Raw genomic sequence first — 22,329 nt, forward strand, 5'->3', positions numbered from 1 at the left:
CGGCGGGGGGGGGGGGGGGGGGGGGGGAGCGATGTGGCGCCGCTCGGGCGAGGCCCGCGCCAGCCGGATCCCGCATCCCGCCGTGCGCGTGTGAGCCGGGGGGGGCCCGCACGCCGCCGCCGTGTGCGTGTGCGTGTGCCGGGGGGGCCGCAGTCCGGTGCGGGCAGCGCGGAGCGGCCCCCGCACGGGGCTCGCGCTCCCTTTGTGCCGTTGCCTGGCAACCGGGCGGGGGATGGGAAGCGGGATCGGGGGGATGGATGCGCGCGCGGCCGCACGCCCATGAGCGCCCGTCGGGCGGCCGCCGCCCCCGCCCCCCGGGAGGCCCCGCCGCAGCCCCGGCCGGCCGCCACCCCCCCGCACCCCGCGGTCGCGCTGGGCCCGTCCTGCCAAAAACGCCCCTCCGGGCTCTCTCTCCCCCACTTCGCCCAGCCTTTGTGCCGGCGCCGGGGGCCCAGCGGTGCGGGGCGCGGCCGCGGCCGGGGCGGGGGCCGGGCCGGTTGCTCTCCCCGCGCCCGCGTCTCCTCCTCCCCCGTCCCACGCTGCCCACGGGGGTGTTGGGGGGTGCGGGGTGTGTGGGGTGCTTCGCGGGGAGGGGCGGCGGCGAGCGCGGAGTAGAGGGGCGGGGGAGGGGGCTCGTTCTGGGCCCTTCGGAAATGGGAGGTGGCTAAGGCGGGCAGCGGTGGGAGCGATGGGAGGGCGGCGGGGCGCAGGCGGAGGCGCCTGAGCGCGGCGGGAGAGGGGGCGACATAGCCGCGGGGCGGGGGGGCCCCGCTCCCCGCCGCACCCCCCTCCCGGAGCCGCTGTCCCTGCCGCCGACCGGTTATTCCGGAGCCGCGAGAGGAAACGAGGGAGCGCGGAAAAGGAGGAGGGAGGAAAGGGGAAAAAAAAAAAAAAAAAAAAAAAAAGAAGGGGGGGCAGCGTTTAAATCCCTGCCCCCCGCTCCTCGCCGCCTCCATTCCTCCCTTCATTCGACCTCCCCTCAGGAGCCGCCGGTGAGTCCCTCGCCCGCTCCCAGCCGCTCCCGCCCCGCTTGTCATTGTCGCCCACTCGCTGCATTCTTTCTCGGCTTGATTTTAGCTCTCCGGTCCGTCTGTCGGGATGGGGAGCGAGGCGGCGCGGAGGAGGGGGGGGAAACACCAAAGTTGGGGGGGGCAGGAGGGGCGAGAGTGCGATTAACCCCCGCGGCGCTGGGGAAGGGTCCCCGGCGGTCCCTGCCCCGGCGTGGATGCGGCGAGGGGCCGGGAAGGAGCCGGGACAGCGCCGCGGGGCACGGGGGCTCGGCGGGGCGGGGGTCCCGGCCGCGGCTGGGAGCGCTCCGGCATCGCCGGGGGGCGCTGCCCGCCCGGGGCTCGGCTGCGCTGGACGGCGGCGCGGCGCCTTCCCTCCGGAACGGGGGGCGGGGGTCGCGCGGGGCTCCGCGCCCGCCGCGGGGGTCCCGGGGTGGGGACGCCCCCCGCCGCGCGCCCGGCGTGACGTCAGCGCCCGCGGAGCCCCCCTTCCCTGCGGCGGGAAGTTCGGCGGGGGCAGGGGCGCGCGGGCCCGGGGGGCGCGGCGGGCGGGAGTTGCGAGTTTGCGGCCCGGCGCCGTGCGGGGAGGAGGGCGGCACGGCGCCGGAGGGGACCGGCTCCCGCCCAGCCTGCCTTCGGCGGGAGGGGGCTCGTATTGTCCCCGCTCCCCCAGGTGCGGCCGGGGAGCGGGCAGGAGGAGCTGGGAATAACGTTTCCATCGGGGGCCGAGAAGAGTGTCGGCTCCCCCCGCCGTGGCTGCAGCGGACACGGGTGGGATTCACCGCTTACCCCTGCCCCCTCCCCTGGCACGCCGGGGTGGCCCTTGGGGACCGGGGCACTGGCGAGACCCCGTAGTGGGGTGGCTGGGTGGCATCGAGGTGGCGGCTGCGCTCCTCTTGAACCGGCCGAGATCCCTCGGTGTGTCCGGCTGGTTGTCCATTTGTTATTCAGGATTCCTGAAGAAGTGGCATCTGGGTTTCCCACATTGCCCTTTTGACTATGCCGTGGAGCCGATGGCTGCTCTGTCTTGCCGGCTTGAGCTGGCCGGTGGCCGGCTCGGCTGCTGTTGCCCAGCGAATTGCCGGCTGTATTTTGCCGAGTGGCCGCTGTGCTGTTGAAGTGGCAGCCATTTGGTCACCGTGGCATTACTTTGCACGCTGCCTTTGCTTGCCGTGGAGTTGTGCCTTGGTAGCTATTGTACATTCCCGAAGTTGCTTTCCAGATGGGCAGTGTCTTTCCTTGCGCTTGCCTCAGTGCGTGGCTGCCTTGAGTTCCGCAGCCGATTCCTCATTTGCCAGGATGGCTACTGTAAGAATTTGTAGGGCTTTTGTCTGCAGGGTCTGTTTTTTGCTGGGCTGTGCCTTAGGAAGCAGCATGTCCTTACCGAGCTCGGCACTCGAATCTGTTGTCATTATTTCTGGTTGTACTGGGTGAATTGCATAGGAGCCGCTATGCTTTTCAGCCTTAAAAAAGTGAGAAGAAAGTAGTGGGTCATTATCCTATGGGGTGTAGCAGGAGAGCGAAGGAGAAGTTGCAAATGCCATTCATTTTGTGTCCACCTGAGTGCTGGAGCACGGTTACACACCCTTCAGGTGTATGCTGCCTAAAGCTGCAGAGTTCAGCTTTGACTTCCCACTAGAGAATCCCACAGCTGTCTGAGTTGAAGGCTGGACTCCCTCACCTTCTAAGCCCGAGGGTGTTGTGAATCGCTGCTGTGCTGCACACACATTCCCAAGGGGCTGGAGCTCCACGGTCATTACCCATGGATGGGACACTTGTAGATGTGAATGATCGAATTGTTCATTTGGAATTATTTTCGTTCTCTTTTGCCCTGTTTCTTGGCCAAGTTGTTAATGTTATTTTGTGTCTGTCATTAGTGATGGCAACACCAATCATCTGTGTATTTCCCCAATTTCTTAGGAATGACCTGATCTTTCAAACCAGACTTTTTCAGTTATGGTTCATGATGGAGCTTTTCAAGCATAGCCAAAGAATGAACTTGTAGTACCATGGTTCTTGCTGGAAATTATAAAAAACCTCCAAACATTTGAAAATTAAATGTGCAGTGAATCTTAATGAACAAGATGAACAGGTTTAACCTGCTGCAGTGACCTGCCTTTACCTCTCTTCATATGCATTTACCTCCTCCCCTGGGTTTTGTACCCCTTGGATACCTCTGAAAGGTGCTTGCATTCTCACCTTTAGGTTTACCTGAACAAAGAATGACGATGATGTTTCTTGTGGGTGTACATGTATTCCAAAATTATAATGATCATGTGAGGAACTATGATTCTATAGCATGGTGAGATTGCTGTACTAAAAGCAGCCTGATCTGTATTGTTCTTCAAGAGGAGGAGGAGCATCTAGTCCAGTCAGACTAGATGATCATTGTAGATCCCTTCCAACTGAAATACTTCATCCTGATTCTGTTTGTGGGTGAAATGCATCAGGCAGGTTTTTCTCTTCCCAAAGTCCAGCCCCTGTCACTCCTTGCATGCCTTCCCATGAGCTCTCTCATGTTCATCACTGATTTTCTTAGGGATGGAGCTGGAGTTGAGAGGACCAATCCATGTGGAATACAGAGCTGTGTAGGGAAGGTTTATTTATTTAAAAGGTCTGGAGTGTAATATGTTTGCAAATGCAATCTCTGGAATTGGTCTATGCATATGTTCAGCTGTGCCCCTCCTTAAATACCTACCTGAATATTTGTCCATCTTATATTACTCCTCCTTGTATAATGCCTTTTCTTCTGAGAACCTGCTTTTCTCTTCTGTCCGGCTTAATCTTCCCCAGTTCATTTCTTTCTCCCAATCTCTTTGGGACAAATAAACTATTTTCTTGCCTTCATTGGATTTTCTGGTTTTCATTCTTCCTCCATTAGGAGATGCTTTGGAAGTATGACATATATTTCTTGTGCTTTATCTATCACTTTATGTCTTCCATCTGTTCTTCTTGAAGACTACATCTAGTGAAGTACAAAATAGTAGTGCTTTACAAACTTCTTAAAGGCTGAAGGAGAAGGCAGCACAAGTTCTGACTCTTCAAAAGTGAGGGCATCTCTGAAAAAGTTGTGCTCTTAACCAAGTGAGCACACCTAGGGTAGGTCAGTAATGACAGATCACCTAGGTACATCATTAATGCCTGTGATTCCTGCTGGAGTCGGGTCACAGCGGATGGTCTACCATGAACATGAGCATGAGATGCTCCCTCTCAGTGCCTTCCCTGACCTACTGAGGCTCAGCACTGCCCAAGGCTTGTGTTGCCAGGCTGGCCAGGTGCATGTGCCACTGCTCTTTGTCATGTGGAGATGAGCACTGGAGAATCTTTCTGTCCTTCCAGTCACGTGTTGGGTGGTCGTGGGCCCACAGCCCATGTTGTCAGTGAGGTGTGTATGGAAAATGATGAAACAGAAGGGGATATTTCCAGTTCAAGTGGCTTGAGCTTCACCTCCCTACCAGTCTGGTTGGCTGTTTGGGCTTCAAATGTTTGCAGACAAGGATTTGGCCATGTTTTAAGCTTAAGAGAAGTCAACTTTGTGAGGAAGTGATCCCTTCAGAAGCAGTGCCTAGCTTCCAGCTCTGATAATTCTCCTGCAGAAGTTTCTAACCTTCTGTTTTCTGTGTGTGTTGTGGCAGCAAACACTGATTTGTTGTTGTCTCTTCCTGTAAAAATATCAATGTTTGATTGATTGTTGTGGCAGTATTTTCACCTACAAACCAAAGGCTAACTGCAATATCTTCTCCAGGCAATTTCAGCCAATGATGGTCTGTCTGGGCTTTGCTGAAGAAGGGGAGCTGGTTGCTCTCAATCTTACTTCATGTCTCTTGCCCTGGTGACATTCTTCATCACAGAGAGTTTAGCTGGGAAATTTTAGTCTTGTATTTCCCTGCTGTACAATGCACTTGGTGATAGCCTGTTTCTTCCCCAAGGTCTCTCTGCGCTATAGATCACTTAAGTGAAGGTTGCATTTGAGCAACCTTCTTCTGTTTGGACAGTGAATTGGATTTACTATATGTGTGTATATATATATTTATGTGTGTGTATATCACAATATATATGATAGTTTGTATAATATAATATATCTTGTATAAAATATAATGTTACATAGTTATTAAATTTTATATTGATATATATAGCAGAGTGTACTGGATATAAAGTGTATCTACAGCACAGTATTTTGGATATACTGCTGGCTTTTTCTTTTAGGCAGTGCAACAGATGAAGTGATTTACCTCATAATTATTCAGAGTTTGCCAGACACATAAAGAGGGCCCACCCTCCATGAAGAATGGTTTATCCAGTCATGGTTATCCATCAGGCTTTCCTCATACGTTGCTAGACCATTGCTTTTAAAGTCCATTTTCACCCAGAGCTAGGTAGACCTCATCACCTTTTGGCCAAATTCTATGACTACTAATGAGTTTAGTATTGAAAAACCTGTTCTCATCAACAGGCTGGTCTGTGCAGAAAATATTAAGAGCATTTATTTTACAATAAAATAAAACCCTTTAAAAATTTCAGTGATACACCAGATTCCTATGCAAGTTTTTCAAGTGATTGAGTTCTCCTGCTTTTCAAATTTTGCACTAGTTCTGTGTTGTATTTGTCTGATGTTAGATAGATCCATTGGATATGGGGGTCTTTGTTGTGTGGGTTAAAGAGCTGTCAGAAATCTTCTTCCTTTGTAGTGCTCATAGGCCATCTTCAAGTCTTGTTTTAACATTTTCTCAAGCAAGCTATATTTATTCAGCTTAAGGTTATAAGGGGGAGGAGTTAATTGCATTTCTCAGTTTGTCAGCATCCTTTTTGGAGTACACAGGTAAAAAATGGTGTGCACTACTCTCATAATTGCCTTACCAATCCTGTGTATAATCAGGTGAAAATCACCTCTCTTTTCCTGCTCCTGAAGAATATTCCTTTCTCTGTGCAGTGGTGGATTTCACTCATTCAAGAAAAGCCTTCTTAGAAGTATTTTCAGACTTCTGGGATGAGAGATGAAGGATGAGGGCAGGATCATCCCACTTGGCCAGTCCTCGGCCAGTGGACCAAGGCGAAACTGTGGGATCCCAAGCCTAGGAGTGACTCGAAGTTTACCAGTGACTCACATCTGCTGTACTACTGTTCCTCTGCCCATTTCCCTGGCCCTAGTTAGCTTCTTTTGTTCTGGATGTGTCTGTCCATCTTCATCCTGTTCACATGCTTGCCCTTGGCACAGGTGGCTCTTGTGATGTCTTTGCTGTCAGTCATGAATCCCTGGAAACAGAGAATCTAAAGGGTGTCCTTAGGGTCAGTGATTGCAAAGTCATAGAATCACTTAGGTAGGAAGAGACTCCCAGGATCACTGAGTTCATCCATTAATCTAATAATGTCATTTTCTAATCTTACCTAATCTAATCTAATCCAAACCAATCCAATCCTGTGCCATTTTCCTCTGATAGTCCTATAGCTTCCAGCTGTTTTCAGGACCTGCCATAGCCAGATATGGTTTCTAGCTATTCAGAAAGCACCAGTGATTCTCTCTTGAATGGAACTCTCAATTTTTCCCATCAAACACATAGAACCTTCTAGCATCCATGATGTCCTTTAATTGGAAATTCTGCAGCCATCTGTTTCAAGAACTACTCTTTCTTTTTGGTTAGTTTTGAACATGTTTCTTTGTAGTGTTGTTTGATGGCCATCAAATTTGTACTGGAAAAGACAGTAAAAAAATTACTTCCTACCTAACCTCTAATTTTCATATATGGCTTAATGGTTCCCAGTCACATCCTCACTTGAATAACCTTTTCTCTGGACAGAGATGTCTAGCCCACACAGTTGTGCCTCTTCACTGCCTCTTCTAGTTCCTATGGAAGAAGCAGAATTGCACACACATTTCAAGATATGGGAAAGCCATAGGTTTGTGTGGGGGCATAATGATGTTCTCCTCAGGAAATTCTAGCATGCAGTTTACTTTCTCCATGGCTGCTGGATGCTGAGGTGCCATTTTCATGGATCTGCCTCTTATATCCAAAGGGTATCACTCGTGAGTTGCACTGGTCAGCTCAGAGTCCAGATAGTCCCTCCAGCTAGCATCCTTTGAGTCTCTGGGCAACCACCCTTTGATGTCTCTGAGTAGTTTTCTTTGGATTCTTAGCAAAGGGACATCTGTGTATCAAAAGAGGGGTGTGAGGTATTAGAGCAGACCCTTGGCCCCTAACAGCTCCACAGGTAAGGTGTGCTCGGGTGTTGCAAATATGGAAGATGCTGCATGTCATAAAATAGTGAGTGTGGGGGGTGTGATGTGTCCTTCCTCTGGATCATGCATCTGTAGGCTCTGTCCCACTTGCAGAAGGTAGAGCCCAGTGTGGTTTCTTTTCCTGATCCACCACTGGGCTCTGCCAGCCTGTATCTCTGAGAGATCTGGAAGCCCTCCTCTAGGGAGACAGAATGATTCTTCTGGGATTTTTAAGTAAATCTGTTACATACTTAACAGTCATTTTACTGTGCCCTCAGGAATTGTTTTACGATTAACATAACCTTCTTTAGTACATCTAACCTTCATTTAGTGAATCAAACTTTATTTTAGGTTGCTTTTGCAAAAATTAATATCTTCTTCTATGCTGTAAATTAAGCTAGTGTTAAATGCATGAATGTTTTTATTATTTATTACCTTGCTTTAGCTCTGTTCTTTCACTCTGTTAACCAGAATTTTTTTTTCTCAGATACATTTTTACTTGAATGGAGGTTCCAGAATTAGAATTTTCATACTCAAAATGACATTTTTGCTCGTCATGGTTGTGCAAAATTAAGAAAACAAAACATTAATATAGGCTTAATAAAATGTAAACTAGCTTTATCTCCTAAGACTGCCAGTGTTCTGCACAGTTATTTTTAGTATTCTTATTTGGCACCCTTTCCTGAAGTGTGAGCATTTTAATTTTTATTTATTATTTTACTGCAGAGAAGGAGTACAGAGGTAACCTCACAAATGAATTTGTCAACAAGTACATATAAGAAGGATTGAAGCTGTTGCCTCAAGATGAGTCTCTTTTTTGCATATTTTGAAATCAGAAGAATCCAGTGAAATTTTAGTACACTGCCAATATGAAATCAGTGTCCTTATGGAAAATAACAGAAGTTGACAGCTGTCGCTATTTTCATACTGGATTTATATTATTTTGACCTCTTGAGCAGTAGTCACAGTTTGCACTTGTGTTGTAGGCATTTCTGCAGGAATCCTGGTCCTTGATTAAGTCACTTCCCTGCCTGAGCTCACAGCCCCTACATCCACCCAGTGTTGTAACTACTTTGTAGGAGACAGAAAAATGCCTTTGTTTGAAAACTACCTTTCATTTGTATACCTTCATATATTTATTCTTAACAAGATTTACTGAATGCAGAAGATTAGCCAGTCATGGCAGTATTCACACCAAAGATAATATTAGCCACAAATTCTTGCCATCTTGGTATTCAATCATTTTGGCATCCTAAAACCTTTGCTCAAATCATTTTCCCTTTTACAGTAATGTCACGCTCCAAGTATGTATCAAAAGATGGCAACATGCAACCCGAACCCTGACCTGTTTTTTCATTGCTGTCCAACACTGGACACGGTGCCTTCCTTCCCTCTTTTTCTCCATCATGCCCTATAGTAGAATGCCAGGGTTCAAGCAGGAAATCAGGTAATTAGCCATTGGGAAATGCTGTACTTCAGGTTATCTGATTGCAGTATTTGGTACAAAACTTAATATTTTCAAGATCCTACACAATCGCTAAAACTTATTACATTTATGGAAATTTCCTCTTCATTTTACAAAATGAGGGAGATTGAGACAGGAGTTAAAAATATTTGGGACCATCATTCATTGGGCAGTCATAGATATATGCATACTGCTCTTCTTAGTGATCTTTACCCATCAAGAGGGATCCATCAGTTAGCATTCCAGCTTATTTTCAGGACACTTTTCAGCATCTGCAATGTGTTAGAAAGCAGCTGTGTTCATTTTGCCACCCTGGGTCCTCCCTCCAGTGCTAGTCCATCCCTTTGTAGAAATTGGAAGAGAAAAAACAGGATGGGAACAGAGAGCTATTGAATTGCAGAGAACCAGACTCAATTTAATTCTCACATCTGACTTCTGAATCCCTGCTTTTGCATACCAAATATGTTGGATTTCACATAGGATTTTGGATGCGATTCCTACATTTCAGAAAATTACTTAAAGAGTAGTCACTGTGTATTTTAAACAGTTCCCAAATGAAGAAGACAAGAGGTTTGCACTTAAGAACGTCTGTAGTTAGGCTAAAGCAGTCATTCCACTGACTCCTTACTCCAAACTTGCATGGACTAGCATCTAGTGGAAGCTGGCTTTGTCTACAATAAACAAACCAAAAAGGGGATAAGGTTAGCTCTTTTTCCTAAATGACACTGATGCTAGGAGCCTTCATCTCTCCCTTCTGCTGGCACTGGCACCCCAGAGAGAATTGCTGAAGTGTCAAAACCCTCCATGTCTTTGGCAGCATCTCCCTGTCTTCCTGGACTCAATGGAAATGGGCTCCTGGCTGCTGGACACGTGCTGGGTGTAGCCCTGCCTGCAGCCCCAGCGTGTGCAGTGCTTTGGGCACACGAGTCGTTCGTCATTTACGCTTCTGGCCAAACCCTCAAACACCACCCCAGAAACTTGGTTCCCATTTCCTCTGCTTCTGTCGCCGTCTAGGAAAGTTTATTTCCTCAAAGCCACAGCCTAATGTGTAAAAATGCTCTCCTGAGCCAAGGACAAACATTCAGCCTGCTTTCGAAGAGGTAAAACCTGAGTGCTTCTCATTTGAGATGGACTTGTTTCCAGATGTTTACCTGGGAGAATTGCTCCATGTTGACAGCCTGTCAACATGTCCTTCAACAAAAGAGGAGCTGAACCTCATAAGCTTCTGGCTGCCGGTGCAGGACAGTCCAGGCTTTGGGAAAGAGCATTACTTGGAGCTGAGGAGGAGCAGGAGCGGGATCCATTTTGAATGCCACGTCGGGGATGCCTGTTGAGTGTGTGTTGCTCACAGGAGACTTCACCAGGGCTTGCAGGAGAATATGGAGGGGTTTGGGCAATAAGCCAAGCCAAGCTGGGTTGTCTGAAATGCAAACAGAAAGTAGCAATTCGCAATGCCTCATAACTCAGTTGAACCTGTAAAGGGCTTCACAGGGCCAGGGAAAGGTTAACCCTTCCACAGCAGGCCTGTCACGTCTCACCTCCTAACCAAAACCATGGAGCCTTAAGAACCCTTCAGAGGCATTTGCAGGGATCTTCACTGATGGGAAGGGTTAGGTGTAACTTGCTAATTGCAAAGGCTCACACTGAAAGCTTTTTTTTCATACATGTTAAAATTAGAAGACAGATTTGTCATCCTCTCATCTGGCCATAACAGTTGCTATACCACTATACTAATAATGTGTGCATCAATTCTCTTACATATTTTAGTAAAGTCTTCACTGTCTAAGTGACAGAAACTTCTGCCTCAGTCAGTGATTGATTATGTCTCTTGAAATACCATTGTTTCTTACTGCATATTCAGTAGTTGGAATAAGTACGGAGTGGGTATCCCTTTCAAAAAGGGAAGTTTCAGTTTGTGGTTGGCTGAATGTTATTTCCCTGACTGACTTCTCTGGGAAGAGGATGGTAATTGTCATTCCAGGGTTGCTGGAAAGCTGAAGTGAGACCTGTGTGCTGCGTTATCACTCTGGCTTCTCTGCTGTGGAGGCGTGGGTGGTATCCCTGTGGAATGCAGGGAGCAGTGACATTGGTAGCGTGCTGTTGCTGCTGCTAATGTTTGCAGGTTTGCCACCATGGCACGAGTCAAAGTTGAGTTAAATTAGAATCGCCTTCGGTATTACAAGCTTATGTTTCACATAGGAAATGTTGATTCTGGATGCTTATCTAGAGTAGCATCAGTGTAGCTGGCTGAATTAGCAACCAAAGGCCAAAGCGTGACAGAAATATGAGCCTGTAAAACAAGTCAGTGGGTGGGGATTGGGAGTGGGCTCTGCCTCCATTAGGTCAGTTATAAACCATCATCAGCTATTTTCCTATTAAAGAAGAGGTCTCAGTTAATGAATTGATGTGTGTGGGAATTAATGCTGGATGAGTCCCCCTGGGGCTTTCGTGATGAAGGTCAAATAAAATATTAATGGAATTAAAACAAACAATCCCCTGATTTTCCTAAGTACCTTCCGGATGGGTTTCTGTAAGCAGTGGTCAGGGAAGATGTGGAACCCCAGGGGAGACAGGCCAGTGTCATTTTTCATGGTCAGGCAGATGAAGACAGTGGAAACTAGTGACCCTGGGGCCACACAGGGCTGCACAGGAGGTCTGAGAGTTCTCCTGTTGGGTGCTTTTGCTCTGATCCCTGCTTTCAGCTCCCTTCTCAGAGAAATGGAAGTCCTCCAGATTGCTCCTGCACTGCTTGGCTGGAAGCTGATTTTTCCAGGTGTGGGATGGTCTTCGGGATTCCCAAATCCAAAGGCTTCTTATTCACAAAATTCGTCTGTGCTTCTAGATGAGACAATAAAACTCATTTTTTTCTGTTGGTGACTCTTCCACAGGACACATTCCCTTGTCTTTCAGACTGTCCGTTCCAGAGGCTGAGTATAGCAACTCAGATGACAGGCTTGGGGAGGATAAAGTCTTTTTGGTTATGTGTGTGCAGTGCAGAGCAGTGCAAAAGGTCTTTAGCTTGCTGGATTCAGTCAAGCTAACTTCAGGAGCAGTATCCCTGCATAATTTCCTCCAGTTCTCAGGCTAACACAAACATGGTACTTTCATACTCCAGAGTAGGAACTCTGTGATACTAAAGGGTGTTAAATATCTACAGTAAAATGCTTTTAGACATGGCACAGAGCTGTAAATTGTTCTGGGGGGATCTCAGAAATCATCCTGCTGCTGCAAAGCATAAGGATGTACTCTGCATCCCTGGCTATGGCTTGGTTTGGAATACTGAGAAACATCCAGTGTGTTGAGGAGGAGGAGACCCTGACAAGCACGCCAGGCTAAACAGAGATGGTGATGGTGTTGTGCAAAAGCAAAGCTAAATCTGTTTTCTTGCACCTATTTGTGTACCTTGGGCATGGGACAGCCCAAGCAAGACTTGTCACATTTTGTGCATAATGTCGTGGTTCATGTGGATGTGCTCTGGAGAGGGCAGGGCTGTACAGTGCCCTTCAGCAAAGGACACTTTGCTGAATGACAAATGACACAGGGCTAGCAAATGGCAGCACATGGCCAGGTAAGGGTGGTGTAACTTTCTGCACTGACAAGTGCGAAGATGAGCTAACAAAATCAGAAAAATTGTAATTGGGAACATTTTAAAACACTTTCCAGTTAGTTTTTTTTCCCAAGGAAAGGAAAATACTAAAATTATTCCAGAAGATGGATAACATCCTGATAACCATTCCTTCTTGCATTCTCCAAAGCAGTGTTATTGGGCCCTGAATCATAGAATTAAATAATCAAAGAATGGCTTGGATTAAGAAGAGCCTTAAAGATTATCTACTGCCAACACCCCTGCCATGGACAGGGACATCTTCCACAAGACCAGGTTATTCAAAACCCCATCCAACTTGGCCTTGAACACTGCCAGGGCTGGGGGATCCATGAGGCAACCTGTTCCAATGCCTCACCCCCCTCAGAGTAAAGAGTTTCTTCCTAATATCTAATTTAAATCTGCCGTCCCTCAGTTTGAAGCCATTCAAAATGAATACCTCGCATCATGCACATATCACTCCTAGAAACTGGAAGTCAGATATGGCAGTGGGCAAATCTTTTCCCACACTGATAGGAGAGTTTATTGCATTCTTGGTAAACATACTTGAGTCTCTAAATAAGAAAACAATGATAATTTTGTCATATTTCTATAGCAAACCACAAAAGGATGTTCTGTAGTTCATTCAGTCTTTCCCCTCCCTCATCTGCTTGTCTGCTTTTCAGAATTCAGCGGGATCTTACTGCGTGGCTGGTGTGATTCCCCCTTCCAGAAGAACTGCCCATCTCCGTCTCCTCAGAAACAGCTGACGGGGGTTACAGAGTCATAAAAATTTATGTTTTCATCAAACCGGGCCAAGGAGAATGGGGGTCCCACACCCAAAAGAATGAAGACACGACAGAACAAGGACTCAGTACGTGGGGTGGGAGAGGGGGGTGGCACACGAGAGCCAGGCTGGAGGTGTGGGTTGGAACTGAGGCTCCCCTCAAAGCTAGTGGGCATGAGCTTGGCACAGTGGAGTGCAAGGGGTTCAGGGGCTTTGGGAGGCTGGGCACAGAGTGGGAGTGCTGGGAGATGCAAAGCAGGACTGACACAGTGATCCCTCTCTCAGATGTCAATGCGGAGTGGACGGAAGAAAGAGACTCCGGGGCCTCGAGAGGAGCTCAGGTCACGGGGTCGAGCTTCCCCTGGTGGTGTCAGCACCTCCAGCAGCGATGGCAAGGCTGAGAAATCCCGACAAGCAACAAAGGTAATGTCAGCTAGAACACAAGTGTGGCGTGGCCAAGGACTGCCCAGATTGGGTGGGATCCACTTGAGGATCCAGGGACGCAGACCAGAAGAGATCTGCTAAGTAGTCCATGCTGGGTTAGCTTTCTGAAATGGGCAGAATCCTTCTTTGCTCTCATTCTCACCATCTTGCCCTTTCCTGAGAACTGGTGTCCACTCTCACCAGACCCTTTTAATGCTTGTTTTTGCCATATCCTGGGTCCATGTTGCTCTGCTAGTGTCACGCTTACCATGTTGCTCCCCACATGCCATGGTGGCTGTGTCTCACTTGCTGCAGCCTGTGAAGACCTGTCAGGTTGCAAGATTTCCCCATGACCCTCCAGCTCTCTGTTCTCCTTGTCTCCTTGCAGAAAGGCCGGTTGGAGGAATCCTGCACCCCCAAGAGCAGCAAGCAGGGCCGAACAGAAGAGATCTCAGAGAGTGAGGGGGAAGACACCAATGCTCCCAAAAAAACCAAAACTGAGGTGAGCTCTGCCTGCTGTGATTGCTGGCATGTGCCCAGTCCAGAGCAAAGGAGTCTCCAGTTCCCTATCTGTGCTGCTGGTGTCTGCTCAGCTCGAGGTTCCTGCTGCTTGGGATCCCCAACACCTTGGGTTTTGCACTGCAGCTCTTCCAGCCTAAATGGCATCTACAAAAGTGCCACCAGGAGGGATGATTGAGCAGATAGAGGCTGTCTGTCTCATTTGCCTTGTGTTCAGGGTGCTGCTGTGCTGTTGGTGCTGGGGATGTGCCCTGCCTTTTCCAGCTTGGTGGCAAGAGCCTGGCAGCCACAGGTTGGGTCGGAGTCAGTCCCTTCTGACTCTCAGCACAGGGTGACAGGGAGGTGCTTCAGTCATGATGGGTTCCAGGTGACAGTCATTCAACACCTGCTCATGCACACACAGAGCTGTGGCAGGGCTTTTCCAAAACACTGACAGCACCAGGCTGGGTTGGTGGTTGGGTGGTTGGAAGACTCAGCTCTTGTGCTTCTCTGTTCCCTGTTAGCCTGTACAGGGAACTGGCCTTAAAGGCCTGTGAACCTGGGGACACTTGCTCATGTTAAGAGGTCCTTATAATTCAACCATCTTGGTTCCACTTCTGTAATTTCTCCACACGGACAGTCTGTTCAGCTCAACAGTGGCATTTTTGCAGCTTAGCCTTCCTTGATTAGAGTGGTGCTTGTTAGTTACCCTTACCCATGGTGACTGCTAATCACCAATGCACATTGTCTGAGGCAGCAGGGGTTGGGAAGCACAGGGGGAGCTCCTGGAAGTAAGGAGTGGAACAGTGAGAGGGGTAGGAACTGGTCTCTTAGAGCAGGGAGGGCTCTGCAGGGGCAAGAAGAGCAATTCTGGGTCTGGGGCCTGTGCTAGGACCGCTGTGGTGTGTGCTGCTCCATGCCACCGGTGATATCATGTCCTGGCCGACCCCTGTTGTGTCTGTTCCCTCTCAGCCTTGTGTATAACAGTTCTCTGCCCTCCCTCACTGCCTCTTTACACATGGTAATCCATTGTTACTTCCTTTCTGAACACAGAATGCTCATGAAGGACCTGGGAGCACTGGAAAGTAGGCAGGAGCTCTGGTGTTATGTGTACTTTGCCAGACAATGTCTCCTTTCCTCTGTGAGGTTTTCTAGTGCTGGGGTTGGCAGAGAAAGGTCAGAAAACAAGTTTTCTGGGAACTTGAAGTGTGTCACGTGTGGTCTGGGAGGCCTCATAATGCCCCTTTCCTCCTCCTTTTTCTTCAGGAGTTGCCCTGTCCTCCATCCCCATCGGATGTTGACAGCCTTGATGGCCACAGCTTCAATGATGAGATGAGCAGCGACCCACGGGACATTGACCAGGATAACAGGAGCACCTCGCCCAGTGTCTACAGCCCTGGGAGCGTGGAGAACGACTCCGACTCCTCTTCTGTGCTGTCCCAGGGGCCGTCTCACTCCTACCACCACCCCCCGCTCTTCCCCGAGAGCCCGCCGGTAGCTGCCCCTCCTGACAGCCTGGCCCGTCCACCAGAGCCCGGCTTTGGGCTCCCGGGCGAGGCGCACCCCCAGGGACCCCCTGCAGGAAGTTACCATTCCCAGCTGGAGGGCCAGGCCTCCCGCATTTTCCAGGCTCAGGCCCCACAGACACCTGCCTCCTCCTCCTCCTCTTCCTCCTCCTCTGCTGTTGCTGCCCCTTCTGCTCCCCCTTCCTCCTCCTCATCCTCTTCCTCTTCCTCCTCCTCTTCCTCCCACACTCCCCTTTATCCTACGGCCAATGTGGTCCAGGTTGGGGCCAAAATTGCCAGTGGAGTGGGGGGGCTCCCAGCACCAGGGGCTCGTGAGCAGACCCTCAGCGCCAAGCACAATCCACCACCTACCACCCCAATCTCACTGGCGTCCGTGGGAGGAGGGCTCCCCCCTCAAAAGACACCCCCAGCCAACGCCCCGGCTGCCCCCCCGGCCTCGACCCCCTCCTTCCCCCACGTCTCTTCCAACCTGCCTCCTCCGCCGGCCCTGCGCCCCCTCAACAACGCAGTGGCCGCCTCCAGCTCCCCAGGGATGGTGGGGCAGGCCCTGAGTGGCCACCTGCCCTCGCCCCACAGCATGGGGCAGGAGAAGGCACCGGCCCTGGCCCCGTCCCGCTACCCCTACGCCCCACCGCCGCTGCCGCCCTCCAGCTCCTCTGCCCAGTACCCCCAGCCCTCCCCGGGCCAGCCCCTGCCCAGCTACAGTGCTTCCTACGGGCACTCCTTCCCCCCGCCCAGCGGCCTCTCCGTCTCCAGCCAGCCCCCCAAGTACACCCAGCCCTCCCTGCCCTCGCAGCCCGTCTGGAGCCAGGGGCCACCCCCTTACAGCCGCCCCCTGGGCAATGCTGGCTCCCACCCTGCTGCCCCTTTCCCTGGCCAGTCCCCCCATCACCAGCAGCCTCCCCAGCAGCACCACCATGGTCACGGGAGCAGCGGGGGTGTCTCCCCAGCAGCCACAGCCCCTCCCCAGCCCCCCGGGGGCTACCCCCACGGCCTGGAGTCCAGCAGCCATCACCCTTCCCATCCCACCTACGGGCTGCGCCTCTACCCTCCACACAGCCAGGCTGCCTACAGCCAGGCTCCCTCCGCCACTGCGGCCGCTGTCCCCTCCTCCTCCTCCTCGTCCTCGTCCTCATCCTCTTCTTCTTCCTCATCCTCCTCTGCCGCCTCTTCCCAGGGAAGCTACCCCAGCATGTGCACGCACCCACCGGGGCAGAGTCCTGCCACCTACACCTTCCCCCCGCCACCACCCCCTTCCCCTGCTCATGGGGCTGGCCCTCCAGTCACCTCTGCTGCCACCACCCTCTCTACAGTCATTGCCACCATGGCCTCCCCCTCTGCAGCCCCCTACAAGACGGCCTCACCCCCGGTACCCCCATCAGCTGTGGCCCCATACGGGAAGCGGGCGGCCTCCCCTGTCCCCACCTTCCAGCCCCCGGCCCCCTACAAGCCAGGCTCGCCCCCCACTTCCTCGGCTGCCCCTTTCCGTGCAGCCACCCCTCCTGGCTACCGGGTGGCCTCCTCCCCTGTGGCGGGGGGCTACAAAGCCCCCTCACCCGCCCCCTCTGCCCCGCCGCCCTTGCCAGGGAGCATGGCTGCTCCGGCCCCGCCGCCGCCCCAGCTCCCCCTCAGCGCTGCTCAGATCAAGCAGGAGCCGTCGGAGGAGTACGAGCCCCCAGAGAGCCCCGTGCCGCCTGCCCGCAGCCCCTCGCCACCCCCCAAGGTGGTGGATGTGCCGAGCCATGCCAGCCAGTCAGCCAGGTGAGGGGAGACTGCTTTCTGCAAAGGATGGGGAGGGGCGTATGGGGCAGGGAAGGGAAAATCACCCTAAGCCTGAGGTGCAGCGACGCACTTTTGCCTTTTTCATGATGCCCTTCACATTCCCGCAGTACCTTTCCCACAGTAGCTGTTCCTGTCCCCATCCATCCCTGCTCACCAGCCCTGCCAGCACTGATGGGCTTCACCTCTCATCCACAGATTCAACAAACACCTGGACCGTGGCTTCAACTCCTGCTCCCGCACAGACCTGTACTTTGTGCCCCTTGATGGCTCCAAGCTGGCCAAGAAAAGAGCAGACTTGGTGGAGAAAGTGCGTCGAGAGGCCGAGCAGAAGGCCCGTGAAGAGAAGGAGCGGGAACGGGAACGGGAGCGGGAGAAGGAGCGGGAGCGGGAGAAGGAGCGGGAGCTGGAGAGGAGTGTGGTAGGTCTGGGAGTCCCACTGCCACAGCGCAGCCGGGGCGGATGCTCAAGGGCCCCCTCGGCCGCTCCCCGCCGGGACCCTGAAGCCGGTCTCTCTGCTCTTTTGCAGAAGATGGCCCAGGAGGGCCGTCCGGTCGAGTGCTCGTCCCTCGGGCCAGTTCCGCACCGCCCCTCCTTCGAGCAGGGCAGTGCTGTAGCGACTGTTCCCCCGTACCTGGGCCCTGACACGCCAGCTCTGCGCACCCTTAGCGAGTACGCCCGGCCCCACGTCATGTCCCCCAGCAACCGCAACCACCCTTTCTACGTGCCCCTGGGTGCCGTCGACCCGGGCCTGCTGGGCTACAACGTGCCAGCCATTTACAGCAGCGACCCGGCCACGCGGGAGCGCGAGCTGCGGGAGCGGGAGGCCCGCGAACGAGACCTGAGGGACCGGGACCTGCGTGAACGTCTCAAGCCTGGCTTTGAAGTCAAACCGGCCGAGTTGGAGCAGCTCCATGCCGTGCCAGCTGCTGCCATGGATCCGTTCCCACGCCACGGCGGGCTGAGTCTGCAGACGGCCCCCGGCCTTCACCCCGCTTTTCCCTTCCACCCAGGGCTGGGCCACTTGGAGCGGGAGAGGCTGGCGCTGGCAGCCGGCCCGACCCTTCGTCCCGACATGTCCTACGCCGAGCGCTTGGCGGCTGAACGCCAGCACGCAGAGCGGGTGGCCGCTCTCAGCAATGACCCTCTGGCCCGGCTGCAGATGCTCAATGTGACACCTCATCACCATCAGCATTCCCACATCCACTCCCACCTCCATCTCCACCAGCAGGATGCCATACACGCAGGTAAGGGCTGCATGGTGGTGGTGCCCTGCGCAAAGCTGATTTCTGTCCTACTGTGTCTTCCTTGTCCTCCCTTCCTCTGACCCTGGGCAACCCAAAAAGCTGACGAGACTAAACTTTGAGGCCACAGATCTTCAGCCAGAAGAGCCCAACATCGTGGTCATTGTTCCTTTCCCCCACTCCCATCCCACCAAAGGCACTGGCACTGCTGATAAGTGGCCAGCAAAATTGTTTGCACTGTGTCCTTTTGTTCTGGGTCTGTGGGACCACAGTACAAATGCTGGAGTCCCACTGACTGCCTGGGTGGTGCTGCTGCAAACTGCATTCCTTACACTGGAGTCTGCAGAGGGAGCGGGAGCCCTGCTTGAACAGTTTCGGCAGTGTCCTTAGGACTATTGAAATGTTGGTTTTCAGGTTTGCTCCTGTGGCTGCAGACAGTGGGATGGGATGGGGTGGGATGAGAAAGAAGGTGGCCTAATCATAAGGAACTGGAGGCTGCTGTGTTTCAGAATTGAATGGTGGTCCCTTCCATTTCCACATCTTACAGGAAAGCAAAGTAAAACGTTTAGGGATGAAAATCTCAGGGAAGCAAAGCCCAAGCTACAGTGCAATAGGAAAAAGGTGTTGTGCCTGCTCAGGTACTGGTGTCACTCACAGATGCTGGCTCTGAGCAGCTGCAACTGCTCAGAGATGGAATGAGGCACAAGTGAATGTGCACTTTCCCTACCATCCATGGCTGGGCACCTTAGTCTGGCTGGGAGTCCAAACCACTAGAAAGAGAATCTGTCCTGGATAAGACCTGGAAAAGAGCACCCAGTACAAGTATGCACGTGAATGGCTGTCGGGGTGACAGATGGGCACGATATGGGGTGCAGACCTGATTGCAGAGCAGGTCCTTGCAGAACCCTGCTGAACTTCTAAGGAGCTGTACTTCTGAGGAGCAGTAGTGCAGGGACAGAGCTCTGCCAGACCAGTTCACGTGAACTTCGATGCAGACAAGAAGAGTAATGCTCAGAAGGAGATGACAGTGTATTGTTTAGCTGTGACATCATCCCATCCCTAACATGCTCTGACTCTCTGTCTACATATCTGTTCTGTGAGGCCTCGTGCCTGTCTCTGTGTTACCTGCTGCAAAGCCTGGGACAATTACCTGTGGTATCTTTTCTTCCCAGCCTCAGCCTCCGTTCACCCTCTAATCGACCCCCTCGCCTCGGGATCACACCTCACCCGGATACCATACCCGGCTGGAACCATCCCCAACCCTCTCCTGCCTCACCCTCTACATGAGAATGAAGTGCTGCGCCACCAGCTCTTTGGTAAGGAACTTCACAGGGTCTGCTGTACTCCAAAGGGCATCAGCGGAGTTCCGAGGGGCAGGGGCATCCTGAGGCGTCACAGGACCAAACTGAGGTCTGTGAAACAGAGCCTAGGACAGGCCCACGCTGTCAGGATGAGCAGGTCCTGCACGTGGGCAGGGATGGGAATGGGGGTGCAGCAGGGTCTTGGATGGAGCATTAACTCTGCTCTTCTCTGTGTCACCTTTGGCTGCAGCCGCACCCTACAGGGACCTGCCGGGCTCCCTCTCGGCGCCCATGTCGGCGGCGCACCAGCTGCAGGCCATGCACGCGCAGTCGGCTGAGCTGCAGCGCCTGGCTCTGGAGCAGCAGCAGTGGCTCCACGCCCACCACCCCCTGCACGGCGTGCCGCTCCCCACGCAGGAGGACTACTACAGGTGCGTGGAGCTGCTCTCTCCTCACAAGAACGCCTCCAGGCCCAGCCCTGCCGTGGGGCTGGCACAGGCAGTGGGAACAGGGAAGCATTGCCCATAGAGCGGGTGACTGTGCCCAAGCCCACACCGGGAACGGGGATGCTTTGCCATGGGGCTATGGCTGGTCACCAGGAAGATCATACTTGGCTATCATAAGTGGCTATTCAGTGGCTAGTCCCTTGTGAGATCTCAGCTCCTCCCGCTGAGGGGGAGATAACTTTATTGTGTTTCACACATGTTAATGCAGTTATGACTAACCGATACCCCTGCCAAAATACAAAACATTTATAAGGGTTTGATGATTTTGCCAAGATAAGGAATTCACGTGTGCATGGGGAGGCACACTGGGAAAGAGAGAGGTGGAATGCTGTACCTTTTCAATAGATCCTTCTTAAAGGATCTACACAACCTCCCAAGCCAGCAGCGTTGTATGGGTCCAGATGAACAAAGGCAGGGGAATGGTGTAAATTGCCTTTTTCCCTTTCACTGTCACCTTGTTCTTTTTATCCTAGCCACCTGAAGAAGGAAAGTGACAAACCCCTTTAAATGGACTTCTACTGTCAGTGTGACATCATCATGTCTTTCTCTCAAGAGAAGCAATCAATCAACCAAATCCTGGGGGAAGGGAAGCTGCAAAGTGACACATCCTGATCCCACCATGCAGTAGAGTACTAGAGAAGATGACAGAAAGTATGGGATGGCATCCTGGGAAAAGTGGAGGAGAGAAAATGGGGAGGGACTGAAACACCACTAATGGACCTGAAGCGATTGGTACGTGATTTCAGCTGAGCTCTGAAGAGAAGAGAATCAGCATTGCACAGAGCTCAGAAAGACAAAGACTGACATGAATTCAGGGTGGCAGGAGCTCCATCCTTTGTTTTGGGGGAACAGTTGCATTAAATAAAAAGTGCAGAGCATTGCAGGACTTCATGTACAGGATGCTCCTGCCTTTTCTGCTTCTGCAAGGAGGAGGTGCGGCCGAGAAATGACCGCAAACACAAAAGAGCCTTTTTTCGAGATGCCTCCTCAACACCCCACCCCCCCTTTAGGTGTAAGATACTGCTTAGCGATACAGAAAAGCAACGTGGAACTTTTTCAGATTTAGCCAGAGCAGCTTCCCATTCTCCCGACACCCCTTCAGATGCAAACAAAGCGTTCCAGGTCCCTTCCTGAGCAGCCTCTCCTGCCTGCGGAGAGTCCGGTCCCAGCCATCGGGGTGCAAAGCACCGCAGGACTGTTTGCAGGACGGTGGCTGTGCTTTCCTCAGCTGCCGGGAACGGGCACGGCCACGAGGTGCAAAGCACCAGCAGACTGTTTTGGAGGCTGCCATCAGCACCGTGACCCCTCTGAGCCCCGTGGGGAGAGCTGGCATGGCCCAGCGGTTACACTGCGTCCTGGGACTGTCTGTAAAGATGGTGGCTGCCCCTTTCCCCTCACCCATCCTAATTGATGTACTTTAACTCATGCACATCCTATTAGACGTGGCAGTTTTATGTAGCAACTTGTGACTCCCTTGCCCCTGCGTGCGTGTTCTGATTTCACAGTTGTATCTCTCGATTGGTCCCCCATATATATATATATTTACTTAACCATTAAAGGAGAAAACAACCAACAACCCAGCTATGGAAAAGAAAGAAAAACAACCACCCAAACGATGTTCCCCACGCACTCCCGAGCCCTGACACACATTCTAATAATTTATATATATATATAAATATATATATGAAGCTCTTAAAAAAGGAAAAAAAAAAGACAAAAAAACCCTTTCAGAAACGGGACTCTGGTGTGTTCATTTCTTTTCAGTGGGGCTAGAACGGGAAGGGCAGAAGCACTCCCGGTGAAAACTGGGAGAGGCTGGAAGTGGGCACCGCCTCGGGAAAGGCTCGGGGGAGCCGCTGGGCAGGAGCCGTGCCACCGCGGGGAGGGGCGGGGCGTGCGCACCGCGGGCCAATGAGAAGCGATAAATTTGCATACGGACCGGGCGGCACGGCCGGGTCCGCTCGGCGGCGGCGGAGGCCGCCGGTATCGGCGTGGA

At 52.2% G+C, this 22,329-nt stretch overlaps 1 protein-coding gene across 3 annotated transcripts; it reads left to right on the forward strand.

The window, feature by feature from the left end:
* The first annotated feature begins 848 nt into the window (after nucleotides 1-848).
* On the forward strand, nucleotides 849-22,067 carry ATN1 (atrophin 1). 3 transcript variants are annotated; one of them, XM_012569939.5, is made up of 10 exons: nucleotides 849-992; nucleotides 12,956-13,143; nucleotides 13,342-13,479; nucleotides 13,868-13,981; nucleotides 15,244-17,264; nucleotides 17,481-17,703; nucleotides 17,812-18,529; nucleotides 19,699-19,842; nucleotides 20,078-20,258; nucleotides 20,807-22,067. In XM_012569939.5, exons 2-10 carry the CDS (start codon nucleotides 13,066-13,068, stop codon nucleotides 20,838-20,840), a joined length of 3,651 nt encoding a protein of 1,216 aa, XP_012425393.5. In that variant the 5' UTR covers nucleotides 849-992; nucleotides 12,956-13,065; the 3' UTR covers nucleotides 20,841-22,067. The 3 variants fall into 3 exon arrangements, with proteins under 3 accessions (XP_012425393.5, XP_041570624.2, XP_072782087.1); XM_041714690.2 differs by having other exon boundaries at nucleotides 982-1,084; XM_072925986.1 differs by lacking the exon at nucleotides 849-992 and having other exon boundaries at nucleotides 13,102-13,143.
* The last annotated feature ends 262 nt before the right edge of the window (nucleotides 22,068-22,329 follow it).

The sequence above is a fragment of the Taeniopygia guttata genome, chromosome 1 (assembly GCF_048771995.1).
Source record: "Taeniopygia guttata chromosome 1, bTaeGut7.mat, whole genome shotgun sequence".
NCBI classification, from domain to species: Eukaryota; Metazoa; Chordata; class Aves; order Passeriformes; family Estrildidae; genus Taeniopygia; species Taeniopygia guttata.